The sequence below is a fragment of the Canis lupus genome, chromosome 27, assembly GCF_011100685.1.
Source record: "Canis lupus familiaris isolate Mischka breed German Shepherd chromosome 27, alternate assembly UU_Cfam_GSD_1.0, whole genome shotgun sequence".
Classification (NCBI taxonomy): domain Eukaryota; kingdom Metazoa; phylum Chordata; class Mammalia; order Carnivora; family Canidae; genus Canis; species Canis lupus.
Genome location: NC_049248.1, coordinates 45,371,153 through 45,398,551, shown reverse-complemented (window position 1 = coordinate 45,398,551; position 27,399 = coordinate 45,371,153). Strand labels below are relative to the sequence as shown.

The window sequence follows — 27,399 nt, the reverse complement described above, 5'->3', positions numbered from 1 at the left end:
ATTTTGCTGCCTATTTTCTTTCCACATCCTGGGCTTTCAGGTTTGGATGAGGAAGGAGGCTGTTAGAAAACCACATCTTTCCTTCCCCATCAGGAGCCCAGCCCTGGGGATGGATGAAGGAATGGCAGGGCAGGAAAGTATGGTGTAGAACAACACCACCCCCCTGCCCCCGCCCATGCCCAGTCCCTATATCATCTAAATAATCTCTGGGAAAATGGCCCCTGTCAGTCAAATTCACAAAGGAGATTCAAGGGTGCCTCAGCAAAAGACACTTCCAGGATCCCTTGAATTTGGAGGAACCCACCTCCACCTGACTTAGGGTCTGCCCAAACTCTGCAACGTCCAGAACTCTGGCCCTGGAGCAGCAGGAGGGGAGGGCCAGAGGAGGGCTGCGCCAGGGCTGCAGGCCTCCCTGGGGTCCAGGACAGCTGGGAGGGGGCATGTGGGGGGGGGGAGGGGGCCTCCTCCACCAGCACAGCAGGCTCCAGCCTTGCTTCCAGCCCCTGCCTTCTCTGATCCTCCTCTGCTCAGAGTACCAAGCTGAACCCGATAGGCTCTGGGCTCCCAGCATCTGGGTCACTGGGGACTGTCATAAATATTTTCCCTTCCCTGCCTGGAAAGAGGAGGCTCGGCAGGCCAGACCCGCTGTGGGGCCTGCGCCTTATCTTTTAGAGGGTGTGTGTGGGGGGGATATCTCGACATTTTATGGTCCAGCGAAAACCCTGCCACAGAGCTATTCTTACAGGCCTTTGTGTCTTGGAATGCGACTGTCCCGAGTGTGCCGCCACCACCGTCTGCTCTGAGAGCCCACCAGTCCTGAATCCCCCGGCTGGACTCGATTTCCCCCCCTCCTTTTTTTGTTTGTTTTGTTTTGGGAAGGGTGTCCCTTGCCTTTTCTTGTTTTTTTTTTTTTTCATTTGATTCTCCTTTTCATGATTATGATTATGATTATTTTTTTTTCTTTTCCACGTGTCTGGTTGATGCGGCTCCGGGAGCTTGGAGATGGAGGAACCCCGAGCAGCCACCCTCGCCGGGGCGTCCCCGGCCTCCCCGGGCCTGCTCCGCCCTCCTCGGTACCACGGATTTCGGTTCGTCTGTCCGGGTCATCCTGCCTTCTTGTGTCAATCACGCGCGGCCTGCTCGGCGCTTATCGCCTTCCTTATCGCCTTCGCCAGCGGCGGGTTTCGACGCCCGCGCTCCCGAGCCCCTGGAGCCTGCGGCCCGAGCCGGGGCCCGTGTCCCGCCGCCACGCGCGATTTGTTTGCACCTCGCAGGTGAGAGGATGGCTTTGCTCGCAGCGGCGGGCCGGGCCGGGCCGGGCCGGGCGCGGGGCCTCCTCGGCGGCTCGCGGGCGCCGGCCTCCGATGTCAGCGCGGCCGGGCCGCCCGGGCCCCGCCGCCGCCTCTAACATTGAGCAACAGCGCCACCTCGCGTCCGCTCGCCCCCACGCAGCGCGGCCCCGCCAGGGCCCGCGGCCGGGGCGAGCAGGTCCCCGCCTTGGCCCCCAAGGTGGGAGGTCAGAGGCAGGAGTCTCCAAGCGGGCGCGCCACGGGGGGGGGGTCCCCAGTAGGGAGCTCCCCCGGGGACCGCCGTCCTTTTAGCTTCCCAAGGTCTCCAGATAAGCCTTGTCAACGGTTTCACGCTCTTTTCTCTTTTTGTCACCCTCCCTTCCCGCATCGAGAGACGCTGTGCCAAGGAGCTGCCGCGATCTGCCCCCTACTCAGGCGCATTTCTGGGCTCGGAACACCTCAGCTCAAGCAGATGCACGCCCCGAGGCTCCCGAGGCCTCCACCCGCGGCGCGCACCCTAAACTCCTCGCTCCTCTTACCCTGCCGCTGGCTCCGCACCGCCTATTCCGCCGTCTGCAGGACTTTGGGGTGGGACTCTGACTTCTCCCGACTGTTGGCCCCCTGGTTTGTAGCCCATCCCTCTCTCTCTCCCTCTCTCTCTCTCACTCACGCACTCTCTCTCTCTCTCTCCACCTCTCTCTCCCAGCCAGTGAGGTCCTGTTCTCCGTGGGCCATAGACAAAACATTCCTATAATCCGATTTCAAAGGAAAGAGTGTCCACCTTATTTAAACCATAAAACAATTAAGCCCAGACGTCTAGCCAGCTCCGCGCTGCTGTTTTGTTCAGCCCCATTCAGAATCCAGCGTAGGGAGACAAACAGCGCCATAAAAGTGGCATTTCGGGGCTGCGGAAATGTACCTATCCTCTGCCTTCCCAAGTGGAACAACCTTTAGGGTTTTGTGATTCTGACAAAGGAGCAGAGGAGAGGTGGGAGGGAAGATTAGGGCAGGAGGGCGTTTGCTAGCCCCTCTCCCCACCCCACCCCAGCTTTCGTTTCTTTCTCGGGATGTGTGCTGTGTTGTGGTTTTAGTTCACAAATTGTAATAAATAAAAAATGGAATCCAATCCTGACCTGCAGGCCGGAGGCTGAGCTGGAACCGAACAGTGGGCTGGGGCCGGGTGGGCCTGTTCTGGATCCCACGCTCTCGCCAGGGCCCTTGGAGCCCCGAGCTCTGCGGCCCTCCTTCCTGCCCCAAGCAGGGCCGGCTTGGGCGGGCGGGCGGCTGCAGGAAGCAGGCCGCGCTGATGGACAAGGGGAGGCGACAGGGCCTTGGAGCAGGGGCGGGGTAGAAGCCCGGAAACGCCGCCTCGGAGCCTGGGCTGGGAGAAAAGCCTGAGTCCCCGCAGTCAGGAGGCAGTCAGGACCCGGGGGGGAATGGGTCCTGGAGCGGAACTGAGGCCAGGGCCCCAGGAGAGCAAAATGGCCAAGGGGGTGGGGTGTGTGAGGACCGAGAAAAGAGAATAAAGTACTGGCAAAGCACCTTGCGAAAGGGCCAAGAAAACAACTGCTTCTGGAATCAGGGAGGAGGTCTCTGCAGTGGGCAAGAGGAGAAGGTGCTTCAGCCACTGGGAAAACCAGTGTTTGCGACTTTTGACCGTCCCCCTCAAAGATCATCCCAGCAAAACGTCCCTGCCTTCCAGCCTTCCTCTAGCCCCCGAAATTGGCCTGCTGAATGGAAGGAGGGGGTAGGAGATTCAAATGATGGGGAAGGGGCTGGTCCCTCCAAGTGCCTCACCAATCCTGGAAGGCCATGCGATGGAGGAAGCTCCAGAAAGACTGGGATCCCCAGTTATTTTCTTTTACGGTGGTATTCCCCAAGTACTCAGAACAACACCCTGCATCCCTCGCCAGAATGGGCAGCCTGAGATATTAAAGCGCTATATTTCAAGCCGTCTGAGTTTAATAGTTTCCAGATTGGGGGATTTCCGAGAAAGGGGGCGCCGGGCCGAGGCATACCCAGCAGCTTGTGTCTGCTTCTGATTATCGGATGAAAACTGCCGGGGCTGGGGCAGGCGCTCGGGGTGCAGTGCAACTGACCAACGGGCTGTGGCACACACCCGGCCCCTACCCTTGAGCCTGGGGTCCCACCACCGCCAGGGAACACCCCACTCTGGGCTAATCCCTGACCAGCTGCCTTAGGCCTTGGCCATGTCATCCCCCAGAAAGGCTGCAGCCACTCAGCAAGCATCACCCTGTTACCCCCAAACCAACATGCAAACTAAATACCAGACAGGGAGAGAGACAGAGAGAGAGACAGAGAGAGACAGAGAGAGAGGGGGGCGGAGGAGAAAAGAGAACTAGGAGGAGAGCGAAGAGAAAAGCTGAGAATGCACAGAGAAGTTGAAACTAAACCTAATGAGGATTGTACTGCTTTTGCCATCTTTCTCCTTCCTCCCTCTCCCTTCCTTCCTTCTTCTTCCTCCTCTCCCTGCTTCCTTCTCCCCTTCCCTCTACCTTCCTCTCTCTGTCCCTCTCCCCCTTCCTTTACTCGGAACACAGTCCCCAGAGACTCTTCTGCTCCCTGAGGCCTGCTCAGCCTTCTTCCTCACCACTCACCGCTCACCGCACTCCCTCCCTCCCTCCCAGCCATCCCTCGAAGCACCAATGCAGGCAGGCAAGAATCCAGCCCGGGCCCTCACCCAGCACCCAACTTTCATCTTCACCTATCTCTTCCCTCCGATCTCGTGTACTCATAAATTATTACAATTAATTACAGCCAGGGAAAACCATTCATGCCATGCCCCCACCCCCCTGGACTCCAACGAGCTACCAGGAAGCTCTCAGGCAGCCGCCCCGGCAGACACAGGCTGCGACCGGGCCTCAGCAGCCTCCACCCCACCCCTGGAGCCCTCACGCCCACCCCACGCTGCCTGGAGAGCGGCGGCAGGCACTTGCCCTTCCGAGGAGGCCGAGGGAGCCCCTTCCCTGGCCCCGGCTTTCCCCAAAGGATCTGAGCACTTGCCTCCTCCACGACAGCAGCCTGGGAGCCACAGGGAGGAGAAATAACGAGAACTGGATGCGGTTGGGTTTCTGGTTTTTTAAGTGACTTCGATATATTAACACAGAGCTGCTCTACCATAACAAACAGAAGCACGTTACAGGACGGCGGCTGGGGATGAGGAGAGACACTGCTATGTACACGCCCGCCCGAGGCGCCGGCCTGCGCCGACCCGGCCTCGGCACCGTCCGGGCCCTCGGCCCTCAGCTCCTGGGCTGGCAATTGTTACTGTGTATGTGTGGGTGTCTTTGCTTTTGTGTGTGTGTGTACAAAATCTGCACGCGGAGCACCCCAGGCCCGGGGAGGGACGGCCCGGATCAAATACGATACAGAAAAAAAAAATAGAAATATAGCGATTCAAGTACTGGCTTCTCTGAAGAAAGGAGGGGAAAAATCACATTTGTGTGTGTTATTTATTTCAGTCGTGCTGGGAGAAGAGAACGCGGTTTCTCTCTCCTCCTCCTCCTCCTCTTCTTCCTCCTCCTCCTCCTCCTCCTCCTCCTCCTTCTCCTCCTTGCTGGGTAGAACTAACTCTAAAACACCAATTTCTCAACACTGAACCCTCCCCAATTGCAAGAGTTTTCCTTTTCCCCTTCCTTTTTTTTTTTTTCTTTTTAAGCTGATTGGCTTTTCTCTCTCTTGCTCTTTTCCTTTCCTTTTCGTGCTCTCTCCCGCCTGGGTTGGGGTATTTTTGTGGGGTTTTTTGTTTCTCCCTTGGCTGTGCCGAGGCAGCAGGCTGGGGCAGGGTTTAGGATTGCTCCTTGTCGGTCTTCTCTTTATTCATCTTTTTCATCTTCATCCTCCGGTTCTGAAACCAGATTTTGACCTGCCGCTCGGTGAGGTTGAGAACCCGGGCCACCTCGTACCGACGGTCCCTGGTTAAATACATATTGAAGAGAAACTCCTTCTCCAGTTCCAGCGTCTGGTACTTGGTGTAAGGGCAGCGCTTCTTCCTCGTGGATCGGGCGTGGATCCAGTTGGCCACGGGGTTGCCTGGAGGGCCAAACACAGGCAGGGGTCAGTGGAGCCCCCTTTCCAGCCCAGGATCCCCCCCACCGCCACCCCTACCCCTAGGCTGAGCCAGGCGCCCCAGATGCAATGAGTGAACCTGAATTTGGACACGTTTTGCTTTTGCAATTTTCTCCCTGACTCCTCTTGCCTGCTGCCCCCTCCCCATCTTCCCCCTCTTCCATTCCTAGCACCTCAAACTCTAGGAAATCAAAGCTATCAAAGCCCCTACAGTCTGGTCGTCAGCTTCAAGAGTAGTAATTCGAGAATATGCTCATAAAAAGTCCAAATTCCCAACCGTTTCATAGGCCCATAAACGCTTCTCTCTCTTGTTTTTTATTTTTATAGCGAGGTCTCTCTCCTCCCCACTTCCCTCCTCCTCTGCCCCCTCCCATCCTCCCTGCCCACGACCAAGTCCTGAAATTTCAGCAGATCTGTTTCCTGACCCTGAGAGTCCCTGAGCCCCTCACTACCCTCTGCAGCGCCCGTCTCCGCTCCCTCTCGGAGTTCAACCCTGCTGAGGCGAATTCTCAGAGTGATGCTAGGATGGGGAAAGCCTTTCTCCTCTCCCTAGAGAGCTGCTGGCCTTGGGACAGGCTCCCCCATATCTGAGCCTCCCTGTTTGGCTCCCAGTGCCCCCCTCCTGCCAGCCCCAGGACAGGCTTTGCAGGAGCCAAGCCTCCAATTTCAGGTTTATGGGAGTAGCTGAGGGCAAGGAGGGAAGCCTTCAGAGGGGTATAATTAGGCCCTGGCCCCTTATGGGGCTGCAGGAAAGGATTTCCTGCAGCCCCCTCCTGGGACTCCCCCAGACACTTCCTCACACTCAGGGGCTGCACCCCCTCCCCTGCTGGTTCCCCTTCTCTCCCCTTTCTCTGGCCCAGCAGCTCCCACCTGCCCCCCCCCCCAACCTACCCCTGCCCTTCTTTGCAATACTCAGAAGGCTCCAGTCTCCTTGATGGGAGTGTGTGTGTGTGTGTGTGTGTCTGTGTGTGTGTATATACATACATATATATAATTCCCTAATCTGAGGATGTGACTCTCCTCCTCCAGTCCTCATCCCTGAGCCCGGTTCTCAACCCTCTTTCCTGCAGACCCTCAGAAGAGGGCTCTCAAGTTTAAGGAGACTGGGACCCCACTTCTCTTCCCCAACTCTGCAAGTCCTGATCTCTCCCAAGTTCCCAGGCTGTGAAATCCCCGCAGACCCCCTCACCTAGTGCTCCTGAGGGGTGGGGAGGAGAAGAAGTCCAGGCAAGGCACCTTCTGTGTCATGGATCCCTAGTGGGGCCAGAACCTACCACCCCCCTCCCACGCTGGCAGGCGGGGAGGCAGGGGTGATCTCTCTCCCTGGGGTATTTCCTCTGTGTCCCCAGTGTCCTCCTCCTCGTTTCTCCCCTAATCCCATCTCAAAGCGTGAAATGACCCTCACCCCTGCCCCTTCCCCATCTCCATGCCATCTCCATCTCCATCCCCATCCCCATCCGCTCCATCCCCTTCCTCATCTCCTTGTCTGCATTTCTAGGAAAGTAGGGACTGAGCCAAGATAAATAAATAAATAATAATAATGATAAAGGAAAAAAAAAAAAAGAAAAGAAAAGAAAAAGAAAAGAAAAGGGGGCAGCCTGGGCTGGGGGTGGAGTGTGCGCGCGCAGGGGGGGCCTCATCAAAGCAGCTCCGGGGACGGGCCCCCCTCGGCCCTCTCCCAGCCTGGCTCCCCGGGCTCCCCCGAGGTAATTCGCTTTTATGGAGCGCTCGCCCCCGCTCTCCCGCGCTCCCTGCGCCGCCGCGGCCGCGAGGGGCTGTAATCCGGCTCCCCCCCGCCCCCAGCCCCGCCCGCCCGCGCCGGTTGTAAAGGGCGATTGCTCCCAACTTACTGGGGTCCAGGTCGGCCTTCTCCTCTTTGTGCTTGCTGCCGGCGAGGGCGTCCGCCTCGGGCGAGGGCAGCGCCTGCGGGGCGCGGTCGCGCAGCTCCCCGGGCGAGCCGTACATGTAGTCCGGGTAGCTGCGGCCGTCGCCCGGGCCGCAGTCGGCGCGGCGCCCGGGGTAGGCGTCCGGCTTGAGCGCGTAGGGGCGGCCGCCGGCCGGGAAGCTGGGGAAGGAGACGGCGCCCGACAGCGGCTCGAGCCAAGTCCGCATGTAGCGCGCGTCGGCGCCGAGGTGGGGCTGGGGGCCGTACGGGTGGTACACCACGGACGACTGCGAGGGCACGGGCGCCCACGACGTGCTGAACACCGCGGGCTTGGGCGCGAAGCTACAGGACGGAAAGTCGCTACAGTCGGGCACCAAGCCGCTGGGTCTGGCGGCGGCGGGGTGAGCCCCGGTGGCCGGGAACCTGGACGCTAGCAGCTCCTCATTGTCGTGGGAGATGAGCGAGTCCACGTAATAGTTACTGATGGGCCCCGTCGCCGACATCGTAACGGGGTTTTACATACATAAGATTATTGTATGAACTGTATATGTACTTTTTATCTGCTCACAGAACAATCAAGGCAGGTAATTATTTTTCCAGCCTTTTCCCCGCAGCTCATTGGCTCCCCGGCCCCCACGTGATCGTATTTACCCAAAAATACGGCGCGGATCAATGCGCAGGGGCTTTTTTTTTTTTTTTTTTCTTGCCTTTTTTTTTTTTTTTTTCCCCCTCTTCCCTTCTCCTGCCTTCTCCCACCCCCTTCTCTCTGCTGATCCCCGCGACCCCTGCGTTTTCCTGGGGGTCCGGAGCCGCGGACCCAGCGCGCCGGGCACCCCCCCCCCCCAGCTCAGGGACAGCCCGGCCCTCCCCGCCCGCACCCCTGCCCCTGCCCCTGCCCCTGCCCGCCCGCACGCGCAGGGCCTCCCGCACCCCTGCGCCCCGCGCCCCCGAGCGCTCGCCGGCGGGGCGGGGCGGCGCTGCGGGCCCCCGAGGCCAGGGCGCCCGGACCCCCGGGGCCGAGCCGCGCGCCGCAGCCCGCAGGGGCGGAGAGGCCGAGGTAGGTGGAGGAACTATTTCTTGACGTAATCCGTCTCTGTCGGCCCGACGCGCCCGCAGTCTCCGCGCGAGCCGAGATCAGCGATTGTCAGTTCGGAACGTGGCTTTTAAAAATGCGTTTTTAAATACTGTGTATGTATGTATTTCTTCCAGGAGCAGCAGCAGCGAGGGAGGGAGGGTGGGAGGGGACTGGGGAAGCTGGGGTGGAGGGAGGGAAGGAGGGAAAGGGGAGCGTCCTCCTGCCACTGGCCAACTCGGCCCCCCGAATCCGGGGCAGGGCAGCCTGGGGAAGGGGGTCTGCGCGTGGGAGGGGTGGGACCCCGGGACCTCACACACCTTCATCATCAGAAGCCCTCTCTTTGCTTTGGCACAGATACGCACGCTCCTTTATTTTAAATTTATTGTCTGTATCTATTTATCTTTCTTTGCCAGCTTGGAGCAGTGGAGGAGAGACCAGCACAAGTTCACTGGGGCGTCCCCATCCCGTCTTCCTGCTCGCCCTCCTTTGCCCCCCAACTCCATCTCTGCGACACCCCGCGCCCCCCCCCCCCCAAAAAAGAAGTCACTCCAGGGCTCTGTCTGCAGAGAGCCAGGGTGAGCGCGGGCAAGGCAAGAGAGAGAGACAGAGAGAGCGACCTCGGTCGTGGGCAAGTAGCTTGTTTTTACGTCCTTCAATAAAATTTTTATGAGGATCATTTGATTGTTCATAAATGTGTCTTTCATTAAATAAAATTGTAGGCTGTTTTTGGAACGGGAAAAGAGCAACCGAGGGATGGGAGAAAGCCATTTCTTTGGGGTCGGACGCAGGAATTCCGGAGGGGGCAGTGTGATTGTAGGGAAGATCAGACAACTTGGATTCCTCCCCCCCCCCCAATAAGTTGGTTGCTACCCTCCTCCTTGAATTTGGGGGTCTGTCCCCCGGCCCCCTGCTTCCGGTCAGACTGCCCCATGGAGGGTTAGGAAAGGTGGGCTTTGGGCAAGCAGGAAATTGCCAGTGTGGGTGCAGGAGAGGGGGCAGGGAGGATGGCTGGGGGGTAGAGAGAAGGGCAGGTGGTGTCCCCCAGAGACACGATGCACCCCAGGCACGGCAGAGTGAGTCTGAAGCAGGGGATGCAATTTCAGGGTCAGGACAGAAGAGTCCCAGCTTGTGCTCTGGGAAATAGGCTGGAGCTGAGGCTGAGACACAGGTTCTGAGGCAGCAGGGAAGGACAAGGGTTCCCAGACAGGAGCCGCCTGCCCTGCTTTCCCACTCCTGTCCCCAGGAGGGGACCAAACGCTGGGGGTGGGGGTGGAGGATGGTGCTCCCCCGCACCTCTGTCGACCTGCCTCCTCCGAGGTGTGCAGAAGGGCTAGAGAGAGGTGTCCCAGAGAGTGCATCATGTGTGTTGTGGTGCAGGGGGGGAGGAAAGTTGGCAGGGCGGGGGAGGGTAGATGTGCAGTCCGCAGCACTGGCCCCATCTTTCCAGGTCCCCTCCCCAGTCCCTGCTCCTCCCCCTCTCCGGTTCTTTCCCTTTCGGTCTAGCGGGGCTGGGATTTCGACGCGCACGGGGGTGTGTGAGAAGTGCCCGGCTGGGGAGAGACGACCCGGGGCCTCAGCCTCCTCGCCCTCAGCTCTGATTGTCTTCCCCTCCCCCGGACAGGACTGGTGTGGAAAATCCAAATTACAGCAAGAAACAGAATATCTCTTTGGCCTTGATGGAGTCGGGTTAGCTGTCAATCAGATATTCGCCCTCACTAGTTCAAGGAAAAGGCAGGAGCTTCCCTCCCGTCCCCCTGCCGAGGCTTTCTCCAGCACCCCCAGCACCACCAGCACCTCCCCCAGCCCTGGCGGCTGGGGGACCCCGCCTGGCTCCTGGGCGGCTGCTGGCAGCAGTGAGCAGAGACGTGTAGCCTTCAGCGGGCCCGGGGCCAGACAGAGACCTAGAGGACACCAGGGGACAGAGCCTGAGAGAGACTGAGCCTGAGACACAACAACTGAGACACGGCGCCAGGCCCATGGAGAGGAAGGAAGGAGGGAAAGAGAGAAGAAAACGGAGGATCGAGATAAAAAGAAAAGGAGAGGGGAGAATTAAAGGAAAGAGGGGGCAAGAGGAAAAGAGATGGGCGAGCAGGGAGAGGAAGGCGTGCGGGGAGGAGAGGGAGGAAGGGCGGCGACAGGCCGACAGGCCGGGGACGCGGACGGGGCAGGGGCGCGCCGGGAGCAGCCGTGGCATTGTGCAGCCCGCTGGCTGCCGGCCTTTGCCGCGGGACCGGCTCGGGCGCGGCGGCCACTTCTGTCCGGACACAAAGGAGGAAGAGGCCTCCTCTCCGGCCCCTCCCGGGCGACCCGCCGGGGTGGGCACACTGGGCCTCCGGAGGATGCAGAGCCCCGTCTCGGCCCAGGCAGCCACCCCGGCTGCGTCCGGGGGCTGAGCCACGCTCTAGTCAGGGAGCCAGGGAGACCCGAGGAGGAAGCAGGAGGTCTCACGCCCGCTCCTCCTCTGGCGTCTTCGCCAGTGCACAGGGCCCATCTGCCCCGACCTCAGTTTTCCTAGAAGAAAGGCGCCCCTGAGGACCCTTCCCCGTGGGCCTCTGCATTCCGGGAGAGCCCCTCTGACACCGGGCCGCAAGCAGAAGCCCCTTCCTCTCCTGGCCCCGGTGGCCACTTCCTCCTCTGGGACTCCCCAGCTGCCTGCCCACCCTCCCTGCCCACGCAGCACAGGCGGCGGCAGCGGGCGGCCGATCCCGGCCCCGGCTCCCTGCTGCCGTCAAAGTCCCCGTGAAACTGAGGGGAGATTGTCGCCTTGGTTCCAGAGCGCGAACTCAGACCCTCCCCACTCAGGCACAGACACAGCTGTGGATCAGGAAGCAGGCCTCGCCCACAGCCCCCTCCCCACCAGGGCCCGGGTTTGCCTAGGCCCTGCACAGAGCAGCAGCCGCGAGGAGGGGGGCTGGAAGAGGCTGGGAGTCCCTGAGTTCACCAGGCCCAGGTCCCCGGGGCCTCACAGCTGCATGTGGGCTGTACCCCTTGGCTCTGCATGTGGGGGAGGAGGGGTGGCAGGTCAGGGCTCTGAAGCTGAACTTCAGGCTCCCCCCCCACCCCAAATCCAGGCCTCCAGACCTAGGAGCATAAAGGATGCAGGGGCTGGTCTTTCCAGGTTCATCCACTCCTGCTGATCCTCCTGCCGGATTCCCAGACTCCCTCCCCGCCCCCCCCACCCCACCCCAGCACTCCCTTCCATCTTCCTCGGCACCGGTGGGGCCAACCCCAGGCCCTGGAGGACACTGGGAGTCCCTGTTGGCGAGGGGGGGAAACCCCAGCTTCAGCCAGCAGCCCTGCCTTCGCTCCGGTTCTCAGAGCCTGCCTCCGACCCCCCAAAAGAATTCACTGGGCACAGGAGAGCCCCCCACGGGGGAGGGGCACCCTCACTGCAGCACCTCAGACCCGCCCAGCTACCACCACAACCCAGCTAGCAGCACCCCGGGAAGGACAGACAGACAGACAGGTTAGAGGCGTCCCCTCCCCTCGCCCTGCGGCCTCCCTCTCAGTGATTTAAATTCCCTCCGGTTCAATCCACACCGTCAAGTTCGGATTAAATTTAAAACAGGCTTTCCCGGCGCCCCCGCGGCGCAGGCGGGAGGGGAGCCCGCTCCGGCTCGGCTGCACCAGCACCGCCCGCGCCGGCCGAGCAGGCCGCGCTCCGTTTGCTTTCATTTTCCTTCTCCCCTGCAACGGGCTCGCTTCACCCCTCCGCTGCCCTCTCCCCGTCCCGCCCCCTCCCCGGGTCCCCGCTACTTTCCCCCCTTCTCGCTCCCGATGCCTCTTTGTTGGGGAAACGCACCCACCCGCGACTCGTCCCGGCCTGGGCCTGCGCTGCGCGCAGAGGCTGCGCCGCCCGGGCCGCCGCGAGGGGACCGCGGACGCCCCCCAGGTGGGTACCGGGCCCCGGGCGGCGGCGGGCCCCGCGGCCTGTGAACGTGGCCCTCCCAACGCCACGGCCTGCTCGCCCGCCGCCAGCGGGGCTACTTCCGGCGCCCCGGCCCGCCCCGCTGGCCCAGCCCGGGGAGTGGCCGGGAGGCGGCGGCCCCGCGCGGGGTGCTCGCGGGCCCCGGGCCGCCCCGCGCCGCGCGCCCGGCCACCTGGCCTTTGTGTGCCGAGCGCGTCGCCGGGAAATCTGCGGTGACTTTGGCGGCCGGGCCGACGGAGCCGAGGTGGCGAACCGAGACACAATGCGCGCCCGAAGTGCAGCCCGGGGCGCGGGCGGCGGGCCGCCCCCCCGCCCTCCCCGCCCTCCCCGCCGGCCCGGGGCTGTCTGGCCGCGGCCCCGGGGCGCCCCGGGACCCCGCGCGGGCGGAGGCGAGCGGGGCGCCGGCCTCCAGCGGCCCCGGGAGCGCCCCGGGGGCGCGCGGCCGGGACCCCGCGGCCCGGAGCGCACAGGCCGCCGAGAGCCCCGAGCGCCAGGGCCCCCGCCCAGAGCCAAGGGTGTGGGGCGTCGCAGCCCGGACGCAGACAGGCTGGCAGCGCGAGTGCGAGCGGAAAATCAAATACAGGTTCAACACCCCGGGCCTCCCCGCGGCCGGCGCCGGCCTCCCTACCTTCGCGCCCCCGGGGCTGGGCGCAGCCCGGCAGCCTCGGTGCCTCCGGCGCGGTCCAGTCCCGCCTCGGAAGCGCCGCCGTTACCTGCTCCTCGGCTCCCCACGGCCACAGATGCAGGGCGGCCGCCGGGGGAGGGAAGCCGCGGCCACCGCAGCCGCCGCTGCCCGCCCTCCTTCCCTCCCTCCCTCCCTCCTTCTCGCCCTCCCTCCCTCTCTCCCTCCCTCGCGCTGCCGCTCGCGGGGCCCTCCCGCGGGCAACCTGTTCTGGACCAAATCCAGGTATCTCCGAAAGAGAGAGACACACAGAGACGAGGAGCTCCGGGGCGGAAAAGCAAGGAAGGAAGACCCCCACCCGCGCCCACTTTGCGGGCTCCGACCGCGGGCCGGCTCCGCGCGGACGCCGCAGGGGCGAGGGGTGCGGGGCCTGCTGCCTCCCCGCGCCCCGCGCGCTCCACGCTGGGGCCGCCGCGCCCGGCCGCGCACACGCCAAGCGGACCCCGAGGCCCTTGCTCGCGGCTGCACATCCGGTTGCCCGCCTCGCCGCCCGCCTGCCCCGGAGCGCGCCCTGCTCCGCCGCGGCCCAAGTCCACACGCGATCCTCCCGGTCCGCGCTCCCGCCGGCCGACACCCCCGCGCGCCCCGCGCGCCCCTGCCCGGGCCCCGCACACACAAAGCCGGGGCCCCCCCGCAGCCCCCAGGCCCCAGCCGCCGCTGCCCTTCACCTGTTCCCGGGAAAGGCTGCGTCTCCGAGCCGAGGCAAGGCCGTGGGCCGGGCAGGAGGGAGCCGGGGTCCCGCCGGGGAGGCCGCGGAGGCTCGCCGGGCCGGCCGGAGCCCCCGCCGCCCGCGAGCCGTCTCGGAGCCCGAGGCTCTCCTTGGCGAGCTCTCGCCTGCCTCGTCCTCCGGCTCCCGCAAGTCTTAAACACTCACACGCCGGGAGTTCAGCTCTATAAATCCTGCTCCTCTTTCCCATATCATAATTAAAAAAAACCAGTAGGGGAGGTTTTAACTTTTATTGCGATTTCTGGAGTTGGGCTGCGGAGCATATATTAAGTTTACGCTTATGCGCTCTCGGCGGGGAGGGTCCTTTAAGAAATAAAAATCCATCTTAATATCCGCAGACGAGAGAGATAATTTTTTCCCTCCTCTTCACGCTGTTTCTTCTGAAGACTCCCTTCCAGCGAAGCGAATAAATAATCACCGTCGCCTTAGCCATCATCTACGGTCCCAGGGCCCCAGGGTGGACTCTGGCCACCAGGACTGGCCCTCACCTTGGCCCGATGAGAACTCACCCCATTCCCCGGGATCTGGGGAGGGGGACACCCCAGACTCGTGGCTCTGTGGCCACCCTCCCCTAAGCCCACCGACTTTAAAACGGAAATGGGGGCAGAGAGAGACCCAGAGCGCAAAAGTCGTTCATTGGTGAATTTCGGCCCATCAGGGACACTCTCTCCAGCCAGGCACTCCTGAGCACCCCGCCCCTGCCTGGGACTCCCTTCACTTCAACTGGCCCTGTGCTTCTGACAGCTTGAGAACTCAGAGACGGCGGCGAGGGGCTCCCAAACCAGGGGAGCCCCTGCCTGCTTCGCACCAGCTGGCCTCCCTCTCTGAAAACCTCCCTATTTCCCCGGGAGCCATGGAGAGGTTGGAGCACTTCCCTTCAAGGGAAGGGATTATTTTCCCCCACGAAAGGCTGGGGAGGGGGCGGTTAGACAGAAAGACAGACTAACAAATTCAGCTAGGGAGAACAAAGTCTCTATTCCCATTTTCTCTGCTAGCCTCCTTGGGGTCAAAAGAAATCTCTTTGTGAGAGAGAGAGAGAGAGAGAGAGAGAGAGAGAAATACACGAAGAACGCACGTAAAAATATACTGGGGATTTGAGAGAGTCTGGAGGAGACAGAGATATAGAAACAGAGACCCCCACTCGTCTCCAAGGTTAGCTATATCTCCCACCCCCCCAGTCATAGAACTCCGTGTATCTATTTTGGTACAGGGACATAATTTTGTTCCCCTCTCAAAGTTTAAAACGCTTTAATATTCATAATAATTCCAAAGTAAGAGAACCAAGAGCCAGTCCTTCTCCTTTTGGCTTTCTCTTTCCCAGTCTCCCCGAGAACAGGGGTGTATCTCCCCATTCTCCCCGGCCCCCCTCCCATTTTTCTCCGCAGGGAGAGAAGCCTCTTTTGAGAGCCTTCTCTCGAGCAACCAGGGCCAGAACTGAGGAACCAGGTGGGGAAAGGAGGCGAAGACGCTTTGCAAAGTTTCACATTGCTCAGATCCTCCTTTACTCCATTACGCTCCCCTCCTCCCCCTGGCACAGCCACCAGCCTTCCCAACAATATGGTAATGGTGGGCGCTGGCAGCCTCCGTTCACCCAGACACTTCCACACAGCGCGAGCACCAGCAGCTGCCTGACAGCCACAGACACCACAGACCCAGGCCTACGGGCCACAGACAGCTAGACAGAGGCTGGAGCCAGGTTCCTGCCCTGACGCTTCCCAGTAGGGTGGGGGGGGGTCTACTTGGACTTGATGGCTCTCCTCTAACCTACAAACACGCTAAATCTGCCCTTCTCGCGGGGATGGAGCTGTAGAAAGGGAAGGGGAGGTGGCTGAGCTGGCACTCAGAGTTCCCTGACTCTCAGGAGCCCCCCAGGCACCCCACTTTTCTAAGGGACCACTCCAGCCCCAGCCGACTGGGGGCAGATTTTTGTCTCTGGAGGTGGCAGGTGAGAAAAGCTGGCCCCTTCAGAGACTCGCTTCTCGCCCCGAGCTCTTCTCTCTCTTACTGATCCTGCCCCACCCTGCTGCCCAACTGAGCGGGCCCACCAGGCCACCTCTTACTCCAATTCCTCAATTTCCTTGGAATTGGCTAGACTTTCTTTGTCTGTCTCCATCAGCTGGGTCCAGGAAACAATAGCTGCGGGAACAACTCCTCTCCCTCAGTCACGGGGACTGGGACAGGCTGAGGAGTGGACAGTATAAAGCGGGGCTCCCCAGACTTGTCCTGCGGCCCCACGCACAGCTTGCCCTCCTCAGTCTGTACCCATTTTGCCCTATCTGGGAGGAGGCCGGCCAAGGGGCAGTGCCCCTGGGGAGGGAAGGAGCGGGGTAGGTGGGTTGGGGCCCTCGACGAAAACCGACTGATGTAACTCAGGCAGTTTCTTGTTGCCGAGTTCAAAACTCAATCCCAACAACATGAAACTACCTAAGCCACAGATCAGCTGAGCGAGCAGGGCGGGAGATTCGGCTTTGCATCTATCGGGAGGAGAAGGGAAGGGGGTTGCGGAAGGAAGAAATTCAGCCCCGTCCCCCTTTCCGCCCCCACAACCTCCCTAAGGACCAGAGTAGACTTTGGGTGGCTGGGTGGGTAGGGGGCTCTGACTGCCTCCTCAGCCTCTGGTCTGAGCACATTGCTCAGGGAAACTCTGGTGAAATGGGACCTCCAGCCGCCAAACCCCCGCCCCGCCCCCCGCCCCGCAGCGGAGCTATTCCCCTGCCTCCGGCCCTGGCCCTGGGGGAAGCCGGAGCGCCCTTCCACTCTTGAGCTGGGTCCCCCGGCTCGCCCAGCTGGCTCTCCCGTGCCCTCCTCCTGGGTCCCCTCTGAGCCTCTCCCTCTCGCAGCTCTGCTCGGCTTCCCTGCCTCTATGGGTGGCCGACCCACGGCGCCCGAGCTCCAGAGCCTCTTCCAATCAGGCCACTTGCCTGGCAAAGCCCCACGGCCAGGGAGCGTGGGGACCGAGAGCCTGAACAAGGCTCGCATCCAAACCAGCACAGAGCAGGAAACCTAAGCCCCCAGCTCCAGCCCTCCCCGAGCCTACCCTCCCTCTGCTTCCCCCAGCAGACGACCAGACTGAGCCACATCTACATCCATGTGTCGACCTCGAGGCGACCCTAAGTGCCCGCGGAGAGAAAGAAGCCAAAAACCACCAATTTACCCCTTTAACCGCCGAAGCCCACGGCCGCGGGTCGGGGAGGGGAGGAGCGGGAGCTCCCGGCCACTGCCCTCCGCTTCGAGCGGCCACGAGGCGAGCCTGGGCTCTCGGCAAGCCCGGATGCCCGCAACACCTTCGTCCCCGTCGTGCCCGCTGCACGCCGGGCACCTGGGGACGCCGCCAGTCCCCACTCCAGCGCCAAGAGAAGAACAAGAAACCGCTTCTCTTACCTTGTCGCCGCCTCCTCCTCCTGCCTCTGCCTGTGCTTCTGCTGCTGCTGTCGAGGGGGGGTGGCTGGGCTCCTCGTCCCCCTCCGGCGGTTAAGTTTATTCCTCTCTTTGGATAGGTGGGGGGCTCTTGGGGTTCCCCCGGCAGCGGTGGGGTGCGCCTGGCCCAGCACCCCAGGCAATCAGATCCGTCTGCTCCTCAAGATTGCAGTTTGCTCTCTGCCTCTTCCCTCCTCCAGTCACCTTTAAATGCATCTTTTACTGCAGCACCACATTATATTTGCAGATCATAAAATCCACCTCTCGCGCGCACCAAGACCGTCCTGACATTACTGTTTTATGACCTTGACTTATTGTGGTCACCTGGATAATATTTAAATCAACGTTATGGTCTCTCACTTACATTAAACCCGCCAAGAGACATTCTAGAAAGGCTCTAGGAGATGAGTCAAACACAAAACACACACATCCACACACTCAGCCTCTTTTGGGGTGGGGGTGTTGCTAAAAAACACTTGAAAACAAAAAACCACCCATTTGAGGATTACGATTCTGGAAATTTATTAGGATTTTCTTCTCCATTAAGGAAGCTACATGCAAAAGATACAACATACAGAATATCTTTAAATAACACAACTCCCAGACAGGGACAGGGTGATATTTGGCGGGGGGGGGGGGGGCAGTCTGTCTTTGCTTCACTATGTTCTAGCTTTAATTTTTAAATTTTTTTTTGTATTCCTCTGGATGGAATTTCTGAGGTGTCAGTGGCGGGGGGGATGTGGGGGCTGCTGGGAGGATGGGAGAAAAGCAGAAAGCAGTACAAATACGAGACTTCAAGCAGATTCTCAGAGCGACTGGGAGGTAAAGACACGGAGAGGGTTTGGTGGAGGCGCTGGGCGCTACGACAAACACATAAACACTAGCCGAACTTTCCAAAACGTCTATTATGCTAAGGAGGAAATGCAGCAAGGAAGGAGCGATCCTGACTGTGCTCTGCGAGATTACAGACCTTCTCTGGTTGATTTCTTTTTTTTTTTTTTCCCTCTTTTTCCCCCTTGACCGGGTGGATTCGACCTTAACTTTGCATGGAGGACAGGATGGTGTGCGTGAGTGCGTGGGTGAGTGAGGGGTTGACACACACACCAGCCACACTCCCACCCTCATCTATGCGGGCACACCACACCCCACGCCCCGGCACCCCATTTCTCATGCTTTAGGTGGATGCATCTTCGCGGCACGAACCATAGGTCCCTTGGAAGGAGAGTCTGAGGTCTTTGCCTTTTTTTGCAGGCGCGTTGCATTTATACTCGGGGAGGAAAAAAAAAAATATACCACCAGGCACAAAGGGAGGAGGGGCGGGGAAAGGAAGGAGCGGGGGGCGGGGGCGGGGGAGGGGAGGCCGCGCGCTCAGGTGAAATTAAAATTGGAGGTCAGTTCCCGGATCCGATTCTCTCGGTTCATTTTCTTGAGTTTCATTCTGCGATTTTGAAACCAGATTTTGACTTGTCTGTCTGTAAGGTTAATGGTCTTGCTAATCTCCAGGCGGCGCTCTCGCGTCAAATACATATTGAACAGAAATTCTTTCTCCAATTCCAGCGTCTGGTGTTTAGTATAGGGGCACCTCTTCTTCCTTCCGCTCTTTGCTGTCAGCCAATTTCCTGTGGTGTTTTCTGCCTTTATCTCCTCTGTTAAAAATAACATTATTTACATAAGTATCCCTGGAAGAGGCAAAGCCTCGCAGCCGCTGCAGCCTCTGGCAGCCTGCTGGGGGGGCGGCTGGGGGAGCACGGGGAGCTGCTCTCGCCCCACAGGCCTGGCTGCTGGGTCCTCTGGGGCTCAGGGCTCTTAGGATTTCTTTGGATGGCCTAGGCTTCCACGGGGGAAGACAGAAAGTTCCTGCCTCCGAAGCATTTATGAATTAAATGACCCAAATCCACCTTGACCTAGCAGATTCTGAGTACTCCCACTCTCCCTCAGCTTACTGACCCTGGCGGGCGCTCTCCACCTCACCAGGCCCTCCCTCCTCTCTGTTCCAATCCAGTTCTGGAAAAATCCAACTAGAAGGAAGAGCACTTCCCAGGCCCCAGACAGGGGGTTGCGGAGTCCACCCCGCTGCCTAGAGCAATTCCCAGAGAGCTTTGACCCCTCTCAACTCAGCAGCGGAGGGACAGAGGGACTTCGCCTTAGTCCCCGTGGCCAGAGGCCATTGCAGCTGTCCCTGTTCCAGACCCCCAGCCCTTGTTCCCACCTGAAGTGCCACAGAGCAACTCTGCCCCTTTCAATCTCCCGTTGCCAGCTCTTCCTCTCCTGGCCATTTCCCCCAGGTGTGAGTAGCTGAAGCAGGGTTGCTCGTGCAGGCAGCAGAGGTCAGGGGCAACAGCTCTGGGGCATGCTGAAGGGTCCTCAGACAACTGCCCTAGCCATAGGACCTAAGGTCAAGGGAGAGAGATACCCTGAGGAAATGCAGCCTCCTGGAAATCTCCATCTAGCCTAGATAGCTATGTGTGCCTGTATGTACACGTCCATTCCTGTAGAGGTACGCACTCCTACACAAATGTACACACACACACACACAGATGTGCACATGTGTCTATTCATACAAGGAGATGCCACAGATACAGTGTGTATCCCCCATTATCTTAGTGACAGCTTCTCTCCCTGGTGCACAGTCTTGGTGCAATGGACCAGCTTTGCTCCTCAAGCAGCAGAAGAGACCTTGGCCATCTTTTCTAGCAAAAAACCCCCCAGAGTCCAGAGACCCAAGAAGGGCACCCAGCGAAGGGGGCTGCTGATAGCTCTGTGCTCTATCTTCCCCCCTTTGCCAAATGGAACTGCCCAATTCCTGGATCTTATCTTGATGGGGAATGAGGCAGGGGCCCTTGGGGAACCGAGAGGCACCAGAAAAAAAATGCAAACTTGGGGCTGTAGTTCAAGGGATCTGAAGGTCCTTACTTCTGCTCCTGCCTCTGCACCTGCAGCCTCTTGCCAGATTGTTTCAGGGCTCTCCACATCTAACCCTGTCTTATTTATTTTCTTATTGGGGTTATTGGGTTTGGGGGGAAGGAAGAAATTACAAATGGGGAAGTCTGGCCAAAAGCCCTCTTGCCTCTGGCCTGGTTGAGACACCGTATGGGAGGGGGCGGTAAGAGGGGATGTGGAGGCTTGAAGGGCACAGGCTGACTGAGAGGGATTAGTTGGGGTGGAAGGGCTTAGGTGGTAGTGGGGAGGGAGGGGAGAAAGGGGAGCCTACAGGAATGGGGGCAGTTGGAGCTAGGAGGTGGGCTTGTTAACCTTGACTTTGCTTTTGGTGGGGCCGGGATCCAGCTTTTCCTACTCTAAGATTGTATCCCAACAGAGCTCAGGGTCTGGGGAGAGGGCACAAAATTAAGCCCTCCTGCCTGCCGCACATGTGCCAGAGGGAAGCCTTGGTGGGTGTGAGTACCTCACTCTCTCCTTGAGCCTCATGAACACACCCCCGGGCTCCTCTGGCTGGGGTCTCTGTGGGCTGGTTTGCCAAGGCCACCTTTGCAGAGGAGACCCAAGAGGGCAAGGCGCTGTCCTTGCCCCTTGCCCGCCAAAACAGTGCGCGCGCGTGTGTGTGAGCGGGCATGCGTGAGTGTGCGCGAAGCATGCGAGAGGCGTGTGTGTGAGTGTGACACAGGTCGCCGCCAGGCATGCGTGTGCGCCGCATCCATATACAAAGCGCCACAAGACTCTGAGGATCCAGGCCGCCCCCAGTCTGCTCAGCTCTCAGGATCTCATCTGCCTCTACAACCAGTGAGCCCCACTTCCAAGCAGCCTCCCGCAGCCAGAGCCACGGGGGTGGGGGCGTGGGGACACACGTTTACTCCTCTCCTCCCAGTTGGGCCTTTTGCTGATGCTTTCCGCTCCAACTTTTCGGAGGAAAGCCGGTCCCCTCAGGCCCCTTCCACTGCTCCCGTGTCTGGCACATTCTTTCTCCAGGTGTCAGAGACCCGTCCTGGAGGCCCCCGGTTCCTGCAGCAGAGATGCATCTCGAACCCTGAGCTTGAACTCTTGGCCAGGCTTTCCCCCTCCAACCAAAATCACCGTGAGATAAATCCGACTAACGCAACACTCCCTTTCGGGAGAAAACCGCTTGCCACGCACACAGAAATCGCCCAACCACTCATTTGTGGGCTGCCTTTGGAGAAACAATGGGGGAAAAATACATTTTGTTGATTGAACTAGGAACAGAAAAGGAAAAAGGAAAAAAGACAACCTTTAGCAGGGGGAGACCAGAAACTTGCACCACGCCAGACGCCCTGTGCCAGGGGCAGCCCCAAGCCGCGCCCGGGGAGGGAGGACGGGCCGCAGCCCTTCACCTCCACTCCTCGGGCCCTGCCCCGGGCCGAGCCCGCGGCGCACGCACCAGAGCCCCGGGCAGCGAGCCGCGCTGCGAGGGGAGCGACGTTCACCTGGGAGAGCGCAGCCGGCAGCCCCGCGGCATCCTCGCTCTGCCCCGCCTCGCCTCCCCCGTCCCCGGCCCGGCATCGCCATTTTAAGCTTTTTGCAAAAGCCTCCGACCCGCCCGGGCTCGGCAGCCCCCGCGGCCCCGCGCCCAGCGAGCGCAGCCCGGGCGGCCGCAGCGGGCGCAGCGTCCCGGGCTCGGCGCCCCCGGCCCCCGGCCCCCGGCCCCCGGCCCCGGCCCCGGCCCCGGCCCCGCCAGGCCGCCGCTCCCCTTCCCGGGCGCGGGGCCCGGCGCTGGGGCGCATCCATCCCGGGCCCGTCCGGCCTCCGCGCGCCCCCGGCCCGCCCCGCCCCGCCCCGCCCGGGCCCGGGAGAGCCGGCCGGGGCCGCGGGCCGCGCAGCCTTACCTTTCGCCTCGTTGTCCGAGGTGTCCGGGCTGGAGTCCGCCGCCCGGGCGCGCTCCTTGTCGCCCTCCAGGGGGCTGCCCTTGGGGCCCGCCAGGCTCTGCTCCGTCTTGATCTCCCCGGGGCTAGGGGTCTGGCTGTCGGACTTGGGGGTCTCGGGGAAACTCACTTTGCCCCCGAGCTGGGGCGACTCCAGGTGCTCGGCGCGCGGGTGCAGGCTGGCCCGCGGCTCGAAGGGGGCCTCGAAGTCGTTGGCCCCGGCGCAGTGGGGCGGCTTGTCCAGCGCGGAGTAGCTGGGGCTGGCGCGGTAGTAGCTGGGCACGGGCACCTCGTGCTCCCCGAGGCAGGACTCCTGCAGGGGGTGGGCGTAGAGGGCTGCCTCGGGGCCACTTTTCGCCCGCTTCTCCGCGCTGTACATGCAGCAGACATTCTCCTCCTTGACACTAGGTGGGTAGGAGCAGGAGGACAGCGGCCTGCCAACAGGTTGCTCCAGGCGGTAGGCGGCCTTGGGGTCGCCCCAGGAGTCCAGCTGCGAGAGGTAGGACGGGTAGGTGTTGAGGGCGAGGTTGGGGCTGCCGCCCTCGTCCCTCTTGGAGAGCGAGGGCGCGAGCCCGCAGCCCCGCATCACCCCGCAGTTGAAGTCACTCCCAGGCTGCATGTACATGCCTGCGCCCCGGCCGTAGCGCTCTGCTCCGCCCGGCGCGGCCCCGGGCTCCGCGAACGAGTTGGGAGTCACATTGCGAGGGCATGTCATTTTCAGAGAGAGGGGTTTTTAAGGAGCAACACTACGGCGGAGGAGCTGACATCTTTTTTTTTTCCCCCATCCGGGGGGGGGGCGGCTGGAGGGGCGGCTGGAGGGGCGGGAGGGGAGCGGGGGGGCACCAGCCCCATAATTATCCGCGCACTTCGGGCCTCGCCATGTGACGGCTAGACCAATGGGATTTGAAAATGGCCTTGATGATTCAGACGGCCGTGACGTCAGCGGGGTCAAGTTGTCGGCGGGCGGAGCGCGCAGCGTGGAGCAACAGCGCCACCTAGCAGCCGCCGCGGGGTAGGGGCGCCCGAGCCCTTCCCGCGAACAAAGGAAGCGCCCCCGGGGCGGCGGGGGCGGCGGGGGCCGGGGCGCGGGGGGGCGCTGGGGAGAACCGGGTTTGTTTACCCGGGAACCAGCCTGCACCGCCTGGGGACGGTGGGGCGGAGAGGGGGGAGAGGCAGGACAGAGGGAGCGGGCAAGGCCAGTCGGTGCTCAAAACAGTCAAATTCAAATTAAAAGGTCAAGACACGATTCAGGTACTTCTTCCCCTTCTCCCTGCCTCTTCTTTCCCTCTCCTCGGCCCGAGCCTCCCCGCTCCTTCCCTGGGGATGGGTGTGCGGCGAGGCCTGGGGTGCGGCGGGGAGGGCTCCAGTGGGCAGAGGAAGGCAGGAAAAGTTCAGGAATTCCCCCAACAGAACTAAACTTTCTGCTCTGGCGCGCCCCGGTTCGCCGGGCTGGGCCCGGGAGCTCAGTTTGGGGGAACCTCCCTTGGTGGGAGCTGCGCGAGCTGCAGGCTGCCTGTGGGCATCTCCAGGGCCTGGGTGGGCCTGGGAGGGGGTCACCATCACTTCAAGGCTGCTGGAGGAGGGTAAAGGGGGTTCCCGGGGGCATCTAGGGGTCCGCAGGGTGGAGGGAGCCACGGGCTCCAGGACCGTCCGGGAGTGCGGACCGGGCCGGCGGGCTGGGCGGCTCCTGGGTCACCGCCTCTGGGGCTGCAGAGCCTTTGGCCTTGGAGTCGGTTCCAGGCCGGGCCGGGGCCGGGCCGTTTCGCTCCAGGCCTTGGCGGCTCCCGCTTTCCAGTTGACCTTGCCCCCACTAACACAGGGAATATTCCCAGAGAGGAAGAGGGAACCTGCAGGCCCTGCGCTGGTTTTGTGGGAGTCACGTATCACACGGGGAAACCAGGACAGCACAGGCGACAACATCCGACCCAGAGAAGTGTCCCTTCCAGGGCGAGTGAGCTGCGGCTGCTGCTGGTTGCGTTTGCATTTTTGAGCGGAGAAGAGGAACCAGCCTGTTTTTGTGGGTTTCATTTCTTCTTCTTCTTCTTCTTCTTCTTTTTTTTTAAATAAAGGAAAACGAGAAATAAGGGGGCAGGTATGTTTTAGACAGTTCTTTCCGCTTCTCCATCGCCTTTCTCCCAAAGCGAACTAAAGCTCTCCACCCCTTCCTCAGGAAACGGAATCTGGAAAATAACTTGCCTTTCCGGTCGCCCCGCATTTTCCCCGGGACGAAGCCTGGGGTTTCCATTTTCCAAAGGGCCGGAGCCTGGCGGGGAGAGGCCCTGGGCTCAGGGCGCCCTGGCGCGGGTGGAGGAGTGCGGAGGCCCGATCGCTCCTAGAGGAGGCCCAAGCCCGCGGCGGCTAGAAAAGGACCTCGGCAGGAAACCCGCCGGCCTCGCTCATCCCGGGGGCAGGAGAGGAGGCACCGGGGGTCCCCGGACCCGGGAATCCTGGAAGAAGACGAGTACCGTGGGACTCGCTTGCAGGGCCGGCCAGGGGAGCTCAGAAATGGTTTTGTGTTTTCATTTGCAGGGGTTGCCGCGGGCTCGGCACAGGGGTGGGCCGGGGCAAGGTTAGGCTGTTTAGGCCCCAGACAAGCCCTGGGACAGCCCGGGCGGCAGTCAATCCAGGGAGCCATTTGTCCCACCCCGCGGGAAACGGCGGAGACTTTATGGCCACTCTGTTTGTATTATCTGCATAAGTCTTTCCCCACCAGTTTGATCGAAACTGTTCGCTTTTACGAGGACCCAACGAAAATTCCCCGTCATATTTATCAGCCGGGGATAAAAATTTAGTATGGGAACTGATATTTCCTCATTTATGGGGCGATGAAATTAAAGACCAAAGCAATTGAGAATTATATGGCTTTGGGGGGTTCCCTCCCCCCCTCTTTCACATCTCCTTTATTTTGCCGCCTGGCGTGCCTGTCCGTGGAGTTTGGCGTCGCAGTCCCCTGCCCTTGCCCCCTGTTTGGGGGTCTGCTGGGCCCTCTCCTCCACACCCAGGTACCGCTTGGCCAACCCTAGCTTCTCCTGGCTTTTCTCTCCGTGTCAAGAGCTGGGGGCTGGGACAGAGCTCCCGGAGCCCCTGCCGGGCCAGGATGGGGTCTGGTTGGGGTGGTGGAAGGCTGCCAGGAGCCTCGCAGGGGAAGGATCCGAGCCCAGCCCGGGAGGGGGCGAGGGAGGTGGCGGAGGGCGAAGAAGACAAACTCCAGATTACCTCTCAAACCAGCAAGCCCCAAGACCGGACCTGGGGAGCCAACTGGAGAGGAGCAGAGTCGCTCGCCTCGGGACCTGCCTCTCCCTACCAGCCCGACCCCCATCCCAAACTCACCCCTCGCCTCAGCCCTGGGAGGGGTTGGGGCCGCTTCAGAATTCCTGCCGTTCTCCACGGGAATCATCCCCCCCGGGGAGAGGGAGCCTCCCGCCTTGGCTCTCACCTCCTCACAAGAACGAATAGTGTTTAAAGTTGAAATAATTAGAAGTATGATAAACACGGCCCATTAATGAAAAAAGGAATCAAATTCATCAGCCTAAGTGGGACCCCCGGTGGGACAAATGTTTGCCTCTAATTACGCAGGATAAACGCAACCCCCGAGCTGTTAAACGAGACCCCGAGCGGGGCGGGCCGACGCAGACTTGCCTCACTTGTTGGGGTTTTGCAGACTTTGGGATTCTGGGCCAGAGGGGGGGAGGGAAAGGAAGACGAGAGGATGAGGACGGGGCGAGGGAAGCGTTAGAGCGGGTCCAGGAAGGTACAGTCGGACGTGGGTCCCAGCCCTGCCCCCTTGGGCTCGGTCTTTCCCGAGGCCACGAGCAAAGGCCGCTTCCGTCCTATTGTCCGGGCCTGGCGTTCAAAGGCACTCGGGCTGCCACGACCAGGCACCCACCGGTCCTGCCCCACAGAGCCCAGACCCTCAGGCCTGTCCCCTGGGGGCGCTGGATGGGGTCAAGAGAGGTCTGTGTGGCTCTGCTCACCCAGCTAACCCGTTTCCCCAACTTTCTTGGAGCGCCGAGAGACCTGTGCCCATGCCTGACCCCGGGGCTCCCCCTTCTTGCCTCAACTTGGGGCTGTGAGAATCCAGGGGGGCAGACCAGAGCGGCGGAGCTCAGGCTGTGCCTACACCTCGACCAATCGCACCCACCCTCCCGAGAGCCCTGGCACTCTGCACTTTTTCTCAGCATCCAGAACCTGGAAGGGCAGCAGGGACCGGGCCTGGGCCTCCTGCTGCCAGTGGCTCCGTGAGCCAGGGAGCGGAGGAGGATGCTCCTCGATGGCTCCTTGCATGTTCCAGGAAGATCCGTGGTTCCAGAGGGCAGGCCGAGGGCTGGGGCACTAGGGGTCCCCATGTGAAAACAGAAGAAGAAAACATGTAGTGCTCGTCGCACAGAAAGGAACCGCCGCCTGTCTTCCTGGCTCTGGCCCTCAAAGTGCCTGTGGAAACACCCCGATTTTTCCAAGGAAAATTAGGAGCTTTTCCCCCAAAAGGTGAAGGACATCATCCGGGACCTTCCAAGGGTGAAGTGAGCAAAGGAAGAGCGACTCTCTCCTTGGGGTAAAACAATAAAATAAAATAATAATCAAGTTGGTGTACTCAAATCTCTTCAAGTGAAATGGAAACCAAAATCACACCAGTGGGGAAAATTGCAGGCTTTTTTCCTCTTGTTTTGGGGGCCCAGGGAAATCATTCTCATCCCAAAACTTGGGGGAGAAATTCGTTTTTCTCCTTTGCTAACAGCGGGCTCCGCCAGGGCTGAGTTGGGAGCAGGGCAGCACCAGGCAAACTGCTAATGCCCAGAAGCCCCAGAGAGAGATTTTCAAACAGGTACCAGGGAGACCTGGGAGACCCAGGACGCTGGGAGGGCCCTCTGGTCTACTCCGGGTCGCGCAGCCACCCTGGCAGCCGGGCCGTCAGAGTCCCTCTCGCATCTGGACGCTGCACACTTTTGCACACGGATGCTGTGGAATTTACCGTTTATGTACACTTGTCTAACTTGTGCTTAATTGCGTGCACCCCGCCACAAATATTCACCTTTACCTAACAAAACAGCGTTCCCCCGCAATCCCCGCATCCTGAAGCCTGAGAACCTGAGCCAGCACAACTGCATTCTTGCCCTGCCTGCCGGAGACCGGCCAGTTATTTAACTTTGCCTCCTGAATCGAAACCAGACAGCAGCAAACACTTCTTCGGAAAGAAGCTTTGAGACAAGGAGACAGATGGGAAGATGTCTTGGGGGGGTGGGTAGCCTTGCCCCTCACTTTAGGGATTTGCTCCCAAGTGGCCCCAGTGGATTGGGTTTCCAGTGGGGAGTCAGGGCTGTGGCTGGGCCGGCTTGCTCCGAGAAACCGCTCCTTCCTTACCGGCTAAATTCCTTCTCGAAGATCCGTTTTGCATCTTTTCCCCCTTTTTTCTCTCCTTCTTTCTCTCTCTCTCTCTCTCTTCCTTCCTTCCTTTCTTTTTCTTCATCCTTCTTTCGC

General features: G+C 60.9%; 3 protein-coding genes, 2 long non-coding RNA genes and 1 other non-coding gene across 7 annotated transcripts in view; 2 read left to right on the top strand and 4 right to left on the bottom strand.

Annotated features, from left to right (window-relative positions):
- HOXC4 (homeobox C4) overlaps positions 1–13,024 on the bottom strand; it is a 59,794-nt gene extending 46,770 nt beyond the window's left edge. Inside the window, exon 1 of one of the 2 annotated variants that reach the window (XM_038577831.1) lies at positions 12,895–13,024. The gene's annotated coding sequence lies outside the window, so the exon portion shown is untranslated. The remainder of the gene's footprint in view (positions 1–12,894) is intronic. The other variant, XM_038577829.1, reaches the window with a different exon arrangement.
- HOXC9 (homeobox C9) lies at positions 4,369–8,095 on the bottom strand. The gene is made up of 2 exons (XM_038577834.1): positions 7,229–8,095; positions 4,369–5,342 (listed from the first exon to the last, which is right to left on the bottom strand). Exons 1-2 carry the CDS (start codon positions 7,764–7,766, stop codon positions 5,098–5,100), a joined length of 783 nt encoding a protein of 260 aa, XP_038433762.1. The 5' UTR covers positions 7,767–8,095; the 3' UTR covers positions 4,369–5,097.
- LOC102152945 lies at positions 8,262–8,869 on the top strand. Its single transcript, XR_005380189.1, has 2 exons — positions 8,262–8,451; positions 8,752–8,869. It is a non-coding gene; the product is annotated as an uncharacterized LOC102152945 (long non-coding RNA).
- A 3,019-nt stretch (positions 13,025–16,043) lies between the features above and the next one.
- On the bottom strand, positions 16,044–16,102 carry MIR196A-2 (microRNA mir-196a-2). Its single transcript, NR_049295.1, has one exon. It is a non-coding gene; the product is annotated as a microRNA mir-196a-2 (primary transcript).
- A 2,313-nt stretch (positions 16,103–18,415) lies between these two features.
- HOXC10 (homeobox C10) lies at positions 18,416–22,736 on the bottom strand. Its single transcript, XM_038577833.1, has 2 exons — positions 21,889–22,736; positions 18,416–18,738 (listed from the first exon to the last, which is right to left on the bottom strand). Exons 1-2 carry the CDS (start codon positions 22,637–22,639, stop codon positions 18,461–18,463), a joined length of 1,029 nt encoding a protein of 342 aa, XP_038433761.1. The 5' UTR covers positions 22,640–22,736; the 3' UTR covers positions 18,416–18,460.
- A 302-nt stretch (positions 22,737–23,038) lies between these two features.
- LOC111092797 lies at positions 23,039–25,569 on the top strand. Its single transcript, XR_005379682.1, has 3 exons — positions 23,039–23,175; positions 23,744–23,941; positions 24,095–25,569. It is a non-coding gene; the product is annotated as an uncharacterized LOC111092797 (long non-coding RNA).
- The last annotated feature ends 1,830 nt before the right edge of the window (positions 25,570–27,399 follow it).

Coding starts and splice junctions, on each gene's coding strand:
- HOXC10 (XM_038577833.1), bottom strand. CDS start 22,639: ATGACATGCCCTCGCAATGTGACTCCCAACTCGTTCGCGGAGCCCGGG. Junction 18,739..21,888: donor CTCGGACAACGAGGCGAAAG/GTAAGGCTGCGC, acceptor TATTTTTAACAG/AGGAGATAAAGGCAGAAAAC.
- HOXC9 (XM_038577834.1), bottom strand. CDS start 7,766: ATGTCGGCGACGGGGCCCATCAGTAACTATTACGTGGACTCGCTCATC. Junction 5,343..7,228: donor GAAGGCCGACCTGGACCCCA/GTAAGTTGGGAG, acceptor TTGGCCCTCCAG/GCAACCCCGTGGCCAACTGG.